General features: G+C 45.2%; 1 protein-coding gene across 2 annotated transcripts in view; it reads right to left on the reverse strand.

The window, feature by feature from the left end:
* Positions 1 to 1,926: 1,926 nt before the first annotated feature.
* Positions 1,927 to 15,592, reverse strand: part of LOC146174150 (uncharacterized) — a 62,164-nt gene continuing 48,498 nt past the window's right edge. For both annotated transcript variants that reach the window (XM_084584060.1, XM_084584059.1), the window contains one exon: positions 1,927 to 2,324. In XM_084584060.1, coding sequence (XP_084440186.1) covers positions 2,170 to 2,324 — 155 coding nt within the window. In that variant the 3' untranslated portion in view covers positions 1,927 to 2,169. The remainder of the gene's footprint in view (positions 2,325 to 15,592) is intronic.

The following is a 15,592-nucleotide window of genomic DNA, read 5'->3' on the forward strand; positions in this document are numbered from 1 at the left end:
GAGATCTTGCAAGCGAAATTGCACAAATATTTTAGTTTTGGGGCAGATTGGGCTTTAATTACCTGAAGATTCCCTTGAAAGTCATCAAAGGCACTTTACACGATACTTGTAATATATTTGGGAATTAACTGAAACTTCTAAATTCCAACCTAAATCCAAAACGAACCTTTTGGCTAATACTTTGAGATATTATTTATCACGTTAACCAACGAAGTAGTAATTTCCTTAAAAGGCTGTGATAGCCGAGTGCAGGTTACTTGTAACTTGGTAAGGCCTGAGTGCAACCTTACCGCCAGAGCTGCTTCTCTTCTCTTGAAAGAGAAACTTTGCTTTCACTTTAGCCTTCCTTTATAGCCAAAAACGCAGAATAAGGCATTTCTGTGCATATTTTTCAAGAGTACAGAGTCCTGCAGCTGTGAGGATGATTGCATTGAAGGAAAAGTCCTGTAAGCTCTCCACGCCATCTTCTTGCCAGAGGGAATAAGTTCTGTCAATTTGACTCTCATCTGTGGGCTCAATAATTTGAAAATTTTGAGGAAGCATTCGTAGCATTGTTTCTATAACATTTTCACGTGGCGAATGAAAATGGAATGAGGTACGTCTTTATGCACAGCACATCGCAAAGAGCACAGCTTTTTAGATATAAAAAATAGTTTTCTGTAATGTAGACTGTAAGACCTTTGGCGAATAACAATGCATTACAATGCCGTCATTTCTCAGCCAGTTTGCGTGGTATAAGATAAATATTTCCGCTAGTTGGCTCTAATATTTTTATATCTGCGAGCGATTTCTCTGCCGAGGGAGACGCCAGACTCACACACACAGCGGGCCGGGGAAGCAAAGTGTCTCTCACTCAAGGGTCCGTCCATGCAGATACGGGGGATTAGGGGATCGTTTTCTATAGAGGAGAGGAGCCAGGCAGCGGTCAGCAGGAAAGCGAAGAGCGAGACGTCCGCGCGCGTCGTTTTAAGGGGTCCCAACGCCATTTCTAAAGGTTTCAAGCAAATAGCTTCTCTCGAAAGACTCCTGAGCCAAGTCTTCAGTGCAAACTTCGGCCACACACAAAGGCTCGACGACGGACGTAGGTTTTCACGATAAAAATGATTACTTCGTACGCAAACAACACTACAGCAGACATACTAAACAAGCGTGAGAGATAAATACCTTTCAGCTATACCTCGTTTTCTTGCCCAACTATCAGTGAAGTGTAAATGTGATCCTGTCAGCAATGTTCGATAGGACAAAGATGCGGATACGATACATCAATCACACATCTTCCACAGGCATCGACCACTTGTCGCCATCTTATATCCATGGGCGTGTACATTGGAATTGCTAGTAGTCACTTCAGTGTCATTTGTACGATACTTGCCTGAACACTTGCCTGAAATCAAAGGAAAGAAATAGAAAAAATATCCCCTGTCCTTGCGGATAAACGATATTTAGTGAACATTGATTAACTGAAGTTCAACAATCAGTGCCTTTATTTTCCAGTCCCTCGCTCTCTACATTAGTTGTGATATATATATAAAACCAAATATAGGCAACTGATAGTTAAGATTATGTATTGGATTAGATTGCATTTACAGGGGCTATAAAATGATGGCACATACAATTTCCTTTTTACAAACTAAACCATATCAGTTGTAGATGTTTTTTTTTTTTCATTTGGCATAAGACCAAGACATACTCTCGAGGCGTTGAGTCTGCCCTGCCGCTGAATGTTTAGAGCTCGGTTTTGGTGCTTGAGAGCTAAATTTTGTTTTTGAGATAATTTAATCTCTTGGGTTAAAAGTTAAAGCTTGGCAATTATGTTTCAGACTCAGGAATAAACCATGTTTTGATACTGCTTGACTTTCGGTTACCTAATAATTACCCATGCTCCAGCTTGACAAATAAACGATTTAGGATAAAAGCAACACTACGTTTTGTCAAATGCATCAAGGATTTATTGTAAGCAACCAACATTGAAGCTTTTTTTGTGAAATAGTGCCAATTTCAATTTTGCTGAAATAGCTTCTACTAATAAGGTGGGATGTGTCCTTGACAACCATAAACGCCAAATAAATATGCATTAACAACCTGAAGAGATTTTATGCTCGGTGTTCTCGCATAATATATTTCTTGTGCATGATATGTAGGGAAATAGTATCCGCATTATTTTGCCGTTTAGCGGTTCCAATTAACGATGTGCGGAATGCGAGTCCCGCACGCAGGGAAATAAATTCGTCGGTCTTGTGGCGGACAGTTCCTGCTGTAGACTCTGGCGCACTCCTGTGGAATCGCTAGATGCACAGTGCTGCTTGTCCGGAGTAGGCGGCAACCTGTTCGGTTAAAAGAAAATTTTGATTCAGTTCAGCGCGAAACCCGAACAATTTTGATGATTTTAGCATTCCTTTTGTTTTATGTCGTTCTAAAAACTCGCAGCACTTTCAACTTTTGCCTTCGAATATTGCAGATAGGCGGTCACCAGTCCTCTACATCCGCCTCAAATGAATAGCGGAAGACAGTTACAGCTTTCCCATCTGCAAGGACGATTTGAGTACCACCGCTGATGTAACACGATACTGCCGTACGTTTGAAGGTTTGAAGCGACGCCGTTTATCCCGAAGTTTGGTGCGTTGCCGGATGTCACAACTGTCGCCTGTGTTGATGTGCCTGAAGCGACGAACTTGGCAGATACAATTCCACAGATTGTCCGCGAAGAGCTTCGAAGGCACCACGATATTGGGGGCCACGTCAGATCCGTCTACAGTGGAATCTCCTCGGCAGACAATCGTCTGTTTTCTACCTGTTATGCTTCCTCTGATGCATCTCCTTGGGACATGTGATGCTCAGCTACTCATGGCACGAACATCCAACCTCCCACCATCAATGCACACAACAGAGAGCACGCTGATCTTCATCGTCGACATCCAGACGATGAAGCGTTTAACCCAAGCGACGATGAGCCATATTCATCGCGTTAATGTGAGCCGCCGGTGTGTTATGCTTGTGGAATGATGGGCCACATTTCGCATTTTGTCGCTATCGCCGTCCATACCTGCAGTATCGTCGACAGTGGGTGAACTCCCGTACAAGGTTTCCCACTGACAAGGCTGTTCTATATAGAAGAAAACCCGGCCGTAATGAGCACAAAGCAGCACCTAACCCACAAGGGAACAAAACGGCATTGAACCGAAATGGATCACCTGCTTCTGACCGCAGCCTGACACCACAATCTCGGCGCCTACGACGCTCATCTTCTCCTCGACAATGGCCACCACATCAGGGAAACTAGTCAGTGCACCGAAGGAGGTCAGGTCAAAAATAATTCTAGCTTACCTATGCCTCTGCCCATATCGATGTTAAAGAATGGAATTGAAGTCATTGTAAACGTTGTATGTGCTATGGCGTTGGTGGACACAGGTGCAACCATTTCTGTTATAAGCCTCGCTTTCAAAAACAGCTTTGGTCGTAAAGTTATGTTTGGTTGGGATAGCACGGTGACACCGTGTGGTGTTGGTGTCGCACCGCTTAACTCACTTGGAGTCTGTTCCGTGAACCTCGTAATCGCCGGCCACATATTTCGAACCGAATTCTCAGTACTTGCGAGATCAAAGCATAACATGATTTGGTATCGAGTTTCAGGAACAATGTGGGGTCACTCTCTACTTTCGCAATGGAGACATTTCTGTTAGTACTCGCTTTGAATCTGCTTTCTGTAAAAATTCGGTGACCAATCCTAACACGCTTTCGGTTTCGGACGACATAGTTATTCCTGCAATATCAGCAGAGTTTATACAATTTTGTTAGTTCAAGCTGCGCCAGTGATGCTTTTGATGCTGTAGTTGCACCACTCATTCTCAACTACGCGAAGAAACATGTTCTGATTACTCGTTGCATCTTCTCAGTCACTAATTGCCATTCTTTTTTTGGACGACTAACTGTTGGAATACCTGTTGTATTACTACGTGGCCTAAAACTTGCCAACTTTGACGAAGACGCAGTAGAATCAGTGGCAGTGCTCAGTACATACGATTACAATTTCTAGCCTACCGTTTGCTCCGAAGTAGATAAGACAAATTTCTTGTCAAGGTTAACAAATCCCTGCCAGCAAGTGACACACAACAGTTAGTGGAAGTTCTATCGAAACATGCAGCAGCTTTCGATTTCTCTCAGGACTGGCTACCACGGTTAACCATTTCCCGTACCTACTACAGAATCAATACTGGGACTGCTGAGCCAATCCATCAGAAGCCTCCCATCAGAGCGCCAGAAGATCGAATAACAAGTTCATGATGTGCTGCTTAAGGGAATCATCCAGAAATTATCTAGTCTGTGGACTGCCCTGTGATATTAGTCAAAACGAAAGAAGGCACATGGCGGCATTGCGTCGATCACAACAGCTGAATACTGTTCCCAAGAAGAACGTATATCCTCTGCCACGAATGGATGACGCGATTGATTGTTTGTAATCTGCTTCCTATTTTTATCAGTTGACCTGCGATCAGGCTATTGGCAGATTTCTATGCACCCGAAAGATAAAGAAAAGAAGGCATTCATCGCCATAGACGGACTGTACGAATTTATTGTGATGCCGTTTGGTTTATGCAACGCAAGCTACATTCGAAAGATTCATGGATAGTTTTGCGCGTACTGAAGTGGAACAATTTTATATGTTATTTGGACGGTGTAGTAATATACGGAATTACCTTTCTTAAACACAACAGCTGATTAGAAATTGCCTTGGTGTGTATTGAGAAAGCTTGTTTGGTACTCAATTTCAAGAAATGACGTTTTGCAGAACGCCAGACTGTAGTACTTGGACATTTCGTAGACAAGGATAGTCATGTCTGATCTGAACAAAAAATTGAAGCTGTCACTTGTTTTACACCACCGAAATTGTTAAAACAGCTAAAACTTCCGGCTTTTTGCTCCGAACTTTGCTGACCTAGCATATCCACTTACTTGTCTTCTACAAAAAGATGTGCCTTTCAAGTGGACTACTGATTGTTCCTTTCGTGTGTTAAAAATATTTTTACATCAGGACATGTAAAACCCCCTTCTGCCCATCAGCTCCAACAGAACTTCACACTGACGACAGCGAAGTCGGAGTTGGTGCAGTGCTCATACAGCGCAACCATTGCATTGAACATGTCGTTGCATACGCGAGCCATTTTTAAGCAAGGCTGAGCGTAATAACACAGTAACTGAACAGGAATGCTTAACCGTTGTGTTCCGTATGCAACTGTCATACCTTTATCATACCTTGGTCATACCTTTAAGGATATGTATTCAAAATTGTGGCGGACCATCATTCCTTATCAGTTCAGTTCAGGCGTTCAGTCGTGTCCGACTCTTCGTGACCCTATGGACCATGTCACGCCACGCTTTCCGGTCTCTCACTATCTTCTTAACATCACATAGCTTCATCTGCAATGCCTCGAGAATGCCATCTAACCATCGCGTTCGCTGCCTACCCCTTCTCTGGCGACCCTCAACCTTTCCCAACATCAAATCTTTCTCCAGCGACTCCTCTCTTCTCATCAGATGACCAAAGTAGCTGAGCTTTAACTTTAGAATTTGACCCTCCAATGAGCAGTCAGGGTTTATGGTCGACAATATCGACTGATTTGATCTTTTGGCAGTCCAAGGAACTCTTAAGAGTCTTCGCCAGCACCACAATTCAAACGCGTCAATTCTTCGGCGGTCAACCTTTTTCACAGTCCAACTCTCGCATCCATACATCACAACTGGAAAGACCATAGCACGGGTTATACGGATCTTGGTTGGCAGACTAATGTCTCTGCTCTTTACTAGGCGGTCAAGGCTAACCATTGCTCTCTTTCCCAGAAGCAGGCGTCTCCTAATTTCTTGGCTGCAGTCTCCTTCCGAGGTAATCTTGGCGCCCAAGAACAGAAAATCTGTCACAGCTTCCACTTCTTGTCCATTGATGCTCCAGGACTTGATAGGGCAAGACGCCATGATCTTCGTCTTTTTAATGTTCAGTTTAAGCCCAAACTTCTCACTCTCTTCTTGTACGCGCATCAGAAGTCTCTTGAGATCCAATTCACTTTCTGCCATTAAAGTGGTATCATCCGCATATCTAAGGTTGTTGATCCGTTTTCCAGCGATCTTCACTCCAGCTGAAGACTCGTCCAGACCGACCTTCCCCATGATGCACTCTGCATATAGGTTAAATAGGCAGGGCGACAGTATGCAGTCTTGCCTCACCCCTTTCTCAATCGGAAACCAATCAGTAAGACCATGCCCAGTTCTGACTGTGGCCTCTTGCCCTTCATAAAGGTTCCTGAGGAGACAGATGAGGTGAATTGGAACTCCCATCTCTTGGAGAGCTTGCCACAATCTGCTGTGATCTACGCAGTCAAACGCTTTCGCATAATCAATAAAGCAGAAGTAAATGGGTTTCTGGAACTCTCTTGCTTTTTCCATGATCCAGCGAAGGTTGGCAATTTGGTCTCTAGTTCCTCTGCCCTTGCGAAACCCAGCTTGCACGTCCGGAAGCTCCCGATCCACATACTGCTGCAGCCTACCTTGCAGGATTTTTAACATCACCTTGCTAGCATGCGAAATAAGCTCGATCGTGCGGTAGTTGGAACAATCTTTGGCACTGCCTTTCTTTGGAATGGGGATGTAAACTGACCTCCTCCAATCCTGTGGCCACTGCAGGGTTGTCCAAATCTTTTGACATAATGTATGCAGTGTGTTAACAGCGTCGTGGTTGAGGTTTTGAAGCAACTCAGCTGGAATACCATCAATTCCGTTAGCTTTGTTCTTAGCAAGGCTGGCTAAGGCCCATTCAACTTCACTCTTCAGGATGCCCGGCTCGAGATCAGTAATCACAACCGTCCTATGTTGGGTTTGCCCATCCGGGTCCTTCTTGTACAGTTCTTCTGTGTATTCCTGCCACCTCTTCTTTATCTCTGAGGCTTCAGTGAGGTCCTTGCCTCGTTTGTCCTTTATCACGCCCAGCTTAGCACAGAAGCTTCCTTTGATATCTTTGATTGTCTTATACAGAGCTCTTGTGTTCCTTAATTGGCTGTTGTCCTCAACTGCTTGACACTGTATGTTCAGGAAGGCATTTTTATCTCTCCTTGCTATTTTCTGAAAATCCGCATTGAGAGCCTTGTATCTTTCTCTTTCCCCCATACCTTTTGCCATCCTCCTTTCCTCAGCTATTTGCAAAGCCTCTTCAGATAACCAGTTTGCTTTTTTGCATTTCTTTTGCTTTGGAACTACCTTAGTAGCAACTTCTTGTATTATATCACGAACATCAGTCCACATCTCTTCGGGCTCTTTGTCTTCTAGATCTAATTCTTGAAATCGATTGCTCACTTCCACAGCATATTCTAATGGAATCTGATCCAGATCATACCTGAAAGGCCTTCTAGTTTTCTGCGTTTTCCTCAATCGAAGCTTAATTTTGGCAACAAGAAGCTGATGATCGGTGCCACAATCGGCCCCAGGCCTTGTTTTTACTGCTTGTATAGCGCTTCTCCATCTCTGCCGGCAAATAATATAATCGATCTGATTCCTGTACAGACCGTCCGGTGAAATCCATGTGTACAGGCGCCTCTTGTGCTGTTGAAAATGAGTATTCGCTATGGTCAGGTTGTTTTCTTGACAGAACTCTACTAGCCTCTGCCCAGCTTCATTTGGCTCACCAAGACCGAACTTGCCTGTAATTCCGGATATTTCTTCACTCCCGACCTTAGCATTCCAGTCTCCTATGAGAAAAACGACGCCTGATGATGGGGTGCGGTCTAAAAGGCATTGTAGGTCCGCATAAAATCTCTCAACGTCAGCTTCTTCAGCAGCAGTGGTCGGTGCATAGACTTGGATAACTGTTATGTTGAAAGGGTGACCTTGGATCCGAAGTGAAATCATTCGGTCGTTTTTGGGGTTGTACCCTAGCATTGCTGTTCCCATTCTTCTGTTTACTATGAGAGCGATCCCATTCCTTCTCTTGGATTCGTGCCCACAATAAAAGACATAATGGTCGCCAAAGTTAAATTCTCCCATTCCGGTCCACTTGAGCTCGCTGATACCCAAGATATCAATGTTCAATCTGTCCATTTCTCGCTTGACGATATCCAGTTTACCTTGCGTCATAGATCTTACATTCCATGTTGCTATGTGATATATCTCCTTGCAACATCGGACTTTCCGGTCGTTTCCCGACACATCCACAACTGAGCGTCCTTTTGGCTTTAGCCCAGTCGCTTCAGTCGTCCTGGAGCTACTAGGAATCGCCCTTTGTTCATCCCCAGTAACATGTGGGACGCCTTCCAACCTGGGGACTCATTTTCCGGCGCCATATCGATAATGGTATTGTGACTGGCCATAGGGTTTTCTTGGCAGGAAATACTGGAGTGGGTTGCCATTACCTTCTCCAGTGAATCACATTTTGTCAGAACTCTCTGCCGTGACCTGTCTATCTTGGGTGGCTCTACACAGCAGAGCTCACGACTTCATCGAGTTTCGCAAGCCCCTCCGCCACGACAAGGCAGTATGTTAGATTGTAAACCTTTCTGACCCCTGTGGACGCCTTGCGCGTTGGGTTTTGCGCCTTCAAGAATTCAATTTTACTTTATTTTTAAGAGTGGTCATAAGTGCGATGATGCTCACTGCCTGTCACAGTTGCCCCTTGAAACTACTGATAGCGAGAGCGAGACCTTGAAGAGAATATATAGCTGCCATCTCTCCAAGCTTCCTCGATGTTGGTGAACACTAAATTGCACAGCGGAACGACAGTGAGTTGGCGCCGCTTTTTGATGGCGTATCTTCCCGGAACCCTGTGACCTCATTCTGCATTCGTGACGGTCTGCTATACAGGAAGAACTACCCGTCAGTAGGTGTGCGATTTCTTGTGATAGTTCCAACACGTCTTCGGAGTCAGGTTAATCGGGTAATGCTTGACAATCCCACGGCTCAACACTTGGGTTTTGCCAGGACATCGGACAGGACTAAGGAACGTTTTTTATTGGACAAATATGAGTAAAACAACTCGACGTTATGTGGCAGCTGCCTCCAGTGCCAGCGTTTCAAGCACCCAACCTGCTCTCCGCCGAGCCATCTTCAGTCTATAACCCGCCACGAACCCCGTTCGAACAGCCGAGAATTGACACTCTAGACATTATTGATATAAACAGCGCGAACACGAAAACAAGGGACTAGAAACACGAAAGCCACAGTACATGCGCTGACTCACAACTAAGCCTAAGCCGTTTACTGCAAGGCCCAAAAAAACAAACATGAAGAAAAACGAAACAGTCACGTGAAAAACCCCTGGGTTCACCTGCTGCATAAAAATTACTTTAAAAAATCACTTAAAAAAGACACTTCTTTCCTTGAAAGAGCAAGAGACGTCTTGCTGATACACTTATTGTCCGTTGAAATAAAATACGCTTCCACTATCTCTCTCGTTATCTTCTCTTTGTGGCGATATAAAATCTTAACACTGTCAAACTTAGGAGTGCATTTCTTCTTCTCCTTCTTCATTATTTCACATGACTGGCAATGGGATACTAGAAACGTTTTGTCCTTTCCAATTTCCAAGTTGTTACAGTGTTCCTGTAGTCTCTTATTTATACACCGTCCGGTTTGTCCTATATAACTGGCCCCACACTGTAACACTGGAACACTGTAACAACTTGGAAATTGGAAAGGACAAAACGTTTCTAGTATCACATTGCCAGTCATGTGAAGTAATGAAGAAGGAGAAGAAGAAATGCACTCCTAAGTTTGACAGTGTTAAGATTTTATATCGCCACAAAGAGAAGACAACGAGAGAGATAGTGGAAGCGTATTTTATTTCAACGGACAATAAGTGTATCAGCAAGACGTCTCTTGCTCTTTCAAGGAAAGAAGTGTCTTTTTTAAGTGATTTTTTAAAGTAATTTTTATGCAGCAGGTGAACCCAGGGGTTTTTCACGTGACTGTTTCGTTTTTCTTCATGTTTGTTTTTTTGGGCCTTGCAGTAAACGGCTTAGGCTTAGTTGTGAGTCAGCGCATGTACTGTGGCTTTCGTGTTTCTTGTCCCTTGTTTTCGTGTTCGCGCTGTTTATATCAATAATGAATAAGTACCAACTCGCCCAAGAAAGTATCTTGGTAAGCCATATATCTTGACACTCTAGAACCATTTCGCCGTTCCACCAACGGGAATCGCAAGGGCATTGTCTGCATAGCTTACCTTACTTCGGTAATGTGAAGCTGCTGCAATAACATCAGCCACTGCTTCTAATGTCTCGGCTTCCTCCTACGGTTCATCATTCTTCAATATGAGCCTCCTCGTGCGCTAGTAAGTGACCGGGGGCGACAGCTTACGGCAGAAGTTACAGAAGAACTTCTTCGTCTCTGCTCATGTCCTTTTTGCCATTTCACTCCTTACCCGCCACAAACAAACGGCCTTAACGACCGCACCAATGCTACACTTAGCAACTTGCTCTCAATGTACGTCGACTCCCGCCACAAAAACTCGGATGAAGTCCTTCCGTTTATATGATACGCATTTAACACTGCTAAGCACGAAGCGACAGCTACAGTCCGTTTTTTCTTCTTTATGTGCGACTTCAACTATTTACTCTGGACACAATTTTACCTTTCTCACTCCCAGCTGAATCTTCATTAGCGCATACTCTCTCTTTAGCTGAAGAAGCTTGCCGACTCACTGGACTTCACACTCTAGCCTCCCGAGGACGCTACTAGCAACGCTGCGACAAGCGTCACGATGATGTTAATTATGTCCCTGGTGACGTATTGTGGCTTTGGACGCCGTTGCGTAAGCGCGGCTTGTACCAGAAACTGTTGCACCAGTATACTGGTCCTTTCGTTGTACTGGAACGCATCAGCGCAGTCAACGTTGTAGTCTCTCGCCTGACCAATCACGATGGTCGTTCTCGGAAGCCTCAAGCAGTTCACGTAGCCCGCATGAAGCACTGCTATCAGCGTGACGAACCTTGACTCCTCCGGCAGGCATCGTCTGCGAAAGGACAGTGTCAATCGCTTCTCTGTCCTGTATTACAGGAAGATGAGGTGTGGCGGGAATATCTGAAGAGGAAGAGGAAGCTGGGTCGGTAAACTCTGATTGTGCAACTAACACCCGCCGTGTAAATAAACCAAGTAAAAATATTTAACCATTTCTTTTCTTACCAACTGATTACCGAACACAGCACACGTTGTTTTGAGTAACCGTCACCGAAATGCAGGTTGTAAAGGAAAAATCAACCCTAAAGCTTTACTTCAAGTTCGAGCTCCATAGACAATAATTACAGCTCCTATCCCAATACTTATGCATCACTACATCCAGTGACCAAGCCTGAAGTCAATCCCAATATGTGGCAGGAAAGGTAGTAGTAGCGTAGGTCATGAGTAGGTATAAAACCTAAAGCAGGAAAACTACGCAGATGCAAGCGAGAAGGGCGGTCTCATTGTTGCCAAAGATAATTTAATGGTGAAAGTTTTGGCTAGCGCGTTAAAGGGGTGCAGTGACGTTTGTCAGGCCGCTAAGTTGAGCCAAACTCTAGTTTATTTACATTGCACCGACGTCACTTCAAAAAGAATTACAAAAATGGCGCACGGGGAGGAGAGTTATTCGGTTTATAAAATTTTAAATACAAGACAAAAAGAACAGCGCGTCTGAGCTGGCGTAAGAGGGAACCCCTCTCATATTTCGCTCGACCAGTGCTCGACTTGGGCGGAACCTATCTGAAACTCAGCTTTCCTGTGACGTGTCAGAAACTATCCACCATGGTTCCCTGTCCAGCTCGACCTGTAGCCGTACGTTTTGGAAATGTCGTTGTCATGGTAACGACGCTGCGAAGCTGTCGAAGGAGGACCGGCTTCTCCGTCGACCGAAAGCTAGCCTAGCCCATCAGATGCTGTTCTACACCATTTCTGCGGGAGTTTTTGCAGATTCGTATAGGAATCTGCAATAAGAACAAAGTGAAGGAAGAGAACAAAGGGGGGCGAGCAGGAGAGAAGAGCACCATGCTGCCAAAGAAGCATTTCACCTGGACGTAGTGCAAGTATTATCAAAGCCGGTACTTGCAGAGGTGCTTCTCTGGTCGTCGCAAAACAGAACTGGAATCTGTGCACATCGTGTAGCATTGACGAGGGCCCATGGCTACGACGACACTCAAGCATATCAGCAATGATACCGATTATACCTTAAACAGTTGCAACCACCATTGGTTGCCACTCGGCCATGACCACGACGCGAAACTGAAGCCGATGCTTGACGAGCACTAGGAACTTCGGGTCAACAGCTATTGCGACATCTTGGGCAACATCCACCAGGCTCAGATAGTCATCATAAGGACTGCCACAGGCGGCGAGACAACTACCCAGACGCCGCAGTACATATTACTCTAACGTGAACGAAGGAATACATGTATTGTGGTCACCCAGCCCGACGAATCAGCGCAGTCTGTTGCGACACGTATAGCAGACGGTGCGAAAGAACTTGGACTCAAGTGTAGGGTACAATATACGATTTTAATATGCACTCATACGTCCCTCTTTGTTCTGCCCTGATGGTGATAGTGATGCGGAAGTTTTAAATCGGTTTTTGTAAATTATCTCAAATCATACGAGCGAGATGTTAGTACCGACTTCACCGTAGTGGTCATCAGATGACATTGAAGTGTGGCACTATTCCAGCTTCTAGCTATTGCTTACCTCAGGAAGCGGAGCATGTTGCAGATTCGCATAGGAGTCTGCCATAATAAATAAGAGATGGAAGAGAAGATTTGTGAGGGGGGCGCGCGGAAGCGACAGAGTGCCATGTTGGCATATTGATAGACGTGGCGACAGCTGGTGATTAAACGTATTCAGAGGCGTTCTGATGCCTGCCCTCCTTCAATAAGTTTTTCCAACAATGCCAGTATGCCAACAGGGGCGTCGACGAGGTTGACCCGATGGTCAACAAATCTGCGTCGCCGCTTTGGTGTTCCGCCGGCGTCTATCGCTGCTGCTGCACGGATCACTCGAGCGCTACTTGCGCGTAAGTTCCAAAACGAGTACGAAAGGCGGCGATGGAGGGGTGGCGTACAGGAGCTAAGGGGAAGCAGGCGAAGGCTACCCTGCAGTTGTACAGGGCAAACAAGGAAGTCATTTGCTGGAAACTACTTTATGACAATTTCCCGGGCAGTGGCGTGCTGGCGGAATCCCTCTGCGGACTCGGGTGCGGTGAGCGCGGTTTAAGAAAGATCTCGACAGAATCAGTGCCATCTGTGGAGCGTCGGCAGAAACGATCAGCCAATTGATTTTGAGACTGCCCAGGGATTTTGTCTACCTCCGAGATCCGAACATTGTCACCTGCCTTGGGATATAAGGAGCATGCAGTAGCGACCTTTGTGCTTGCGACCATAGAGCCTGGACAGCGAATTGGTGGACTTTTTTTCCATTTTCTTTGGCTCCACTGCGCCAGAATGCAGCGGATAAGCAGCGCCACCCGGCTACAAGGGGCAAAGCAACCATCACCATCATCACAGCAAGCAGACGCTCCATGTGAGCTTCACCGCGATTGTTGATAACACCGCATTTTACCTGAGTTTACAGTCTCTATCTTTATTAGCACTTCAAGAACACGTGCGTAATTAAAACACCTATTTGTTTTAGGCACGGTAACCTGAAGAATATTCGAATAAAAAATCTAAACTGCGTGCCCAATCAATCAGTGAAGCAGCGCCCAAACGAGGAGGGGTATGTGCCATTATAACGAGGGTGAAGAAGAAGAAGAAACGTCATAAACGTTAACGAACTTCGCTCTTTTTTCCGATTTTTTTTTCCGATGTAGTTATACATCTCAAAATCTAATATCTCTGCACCCCAATTCTTGGCCGATCCCCCTATGTGGGTATGTGCCATCACATTAGAGGAGAACAACAACAACAACAAGAACTTCGCTCGCTGGCCACCCGCACTGCTGAATGACGATCTTCCTGAGCTCGCTTGACGATCGGCTAAGTATTGAGTTGCTGGCCCTGATTTTTGTATTTCCCCTTTGCTTCTTTTGCTCTCTGTTGACTAACGCACGCTCTGACGTTGTCAATTTAAGGTAATGTCGATCTAATCCCCCGGCCAAGGGCACTCCCCTTGGTCTGCTTCCCTTCTGACCGATAATTTGCCCTTGGAAGCTTTTCAGAGCTACGTTGTTCGCAACATCCCTGTGGCGCTCGATCGCTCCTAAAAATGGTGGCACCATTGAAATGAACAACCCAGGAGCTGTTCGAGCTGCCCTTCAAGAAACCACTTCCTTCTACGAAGGAATAGCCGAGGTCCGCCAATTTGGTAGCGGCGGGATTCTTTACCGTTCACCAGACCTGTCATGTATAAAGGATCTGCTAAAATGCTCTAGTTTTGCATCTGATCAGGTAAGCAGTTTTATCCCTTCGCACCTGGCCTGCAAAAAAGGTCTAGTCTGAGGTGTAGATTTCCTATTAAGTCCAGAAGAAACCCTTGATTTTCTTTCCGCGGCAGTTGTTGTTGCGGTCTATCGCTGTAGCCGGGAGGTCAATAATGTTCGTGTGCCGACAGAATCGGTTATTGTTACCATTGCAGGTACAGTCTGTCCATCAGAGAATAAAGCGTGGCCTTTAATATTTAGAGTCGCTCTCCTACCATCAAAGCCTCTGCAGTGCAACAACTGCTGGCGTTATCGCCATACTGCTGGCGGTTGCAAATCCACTTTGCGGTGTTGCAAATGCGGCGATGCCCATAAAGCACATTTTTCCTCTGGTCAAAATGTCAAATGTTGTCTTTGCGGCGGACTTCACTCAGCAAATTCTTTGCAATGTTCTTCTAGAGCGCATGAAATGCAAATTCTGGCGATTAATGACCGAAAATGTTGCTCGAGGCATGAGGCAATTAAAGAAATCAAGGAGAGAGCTCATGGGCATGCAGGTGTGTCAGCCCGTTCTGGAGCATCATTAGATTCCTCGATGTATAGAGCCATAATAACTGCTGTGGAAGCAACCATGACCAAAATGGTGGATAGGATTGTGACAACAGTCACAAAGTGCATATCTAACGTTCTGGCAGCTCACATTTCTCAGGCTGCTATGGTTTCTCCTACGGCGCCTGGATATTCACTATCAGTGCAGAACTCATTAGCCGCAATGTCTTGCTCGCAAAATGAATCTCTTTCCGCATCACCTATGCAAAATTCCGACAAGTCAGACGAGACTCATGATGCAGGTATGGGAGACAGATGCACGAATCCTAAAACGCAGTGGATCCCTGATGTCAAACCCGTCATCACCTCGCCCACAGGCAAAATCAAAAAAGCAACAGCTAGGCTCTAAACCAATGAAAAACATTTTGGGGCAGGCTGTTGCTGCTGCCCGGATTACATAACCATAGGAACGTTAAAAGTTTTTCAGTGGAGCTGCAGATCTCTTCTTTCAGCTACTACAGATTTAGTTTATCTTTCTTTAAAACATAATCCAGCCATAATTGTTTTGCGAGAAACTTGGCTTACAACTGCAAAACATTGTCACTTACAAAATTAACGATCTTAACAAAATTAACGGTGGTGGGTTACTAATTCTAGTTACTTCAAAATTTTCTCATAGGGCTAAGACTTCGT

Source organism: Amblyomma maculatum, chromosome 11 (genome assembly GCF_055883805.1).
Source record: "Amblyomma maculatum isolate TAMU_Amacu chromosome 11, ASM5588380v1, whole genome shotgun sequence".
NCBI lineage: Eukaryota > Metazoa > Arthropoda > Arachnida > Ixodida > Ixodidae > Amblyomma > Amblyomma maculatum.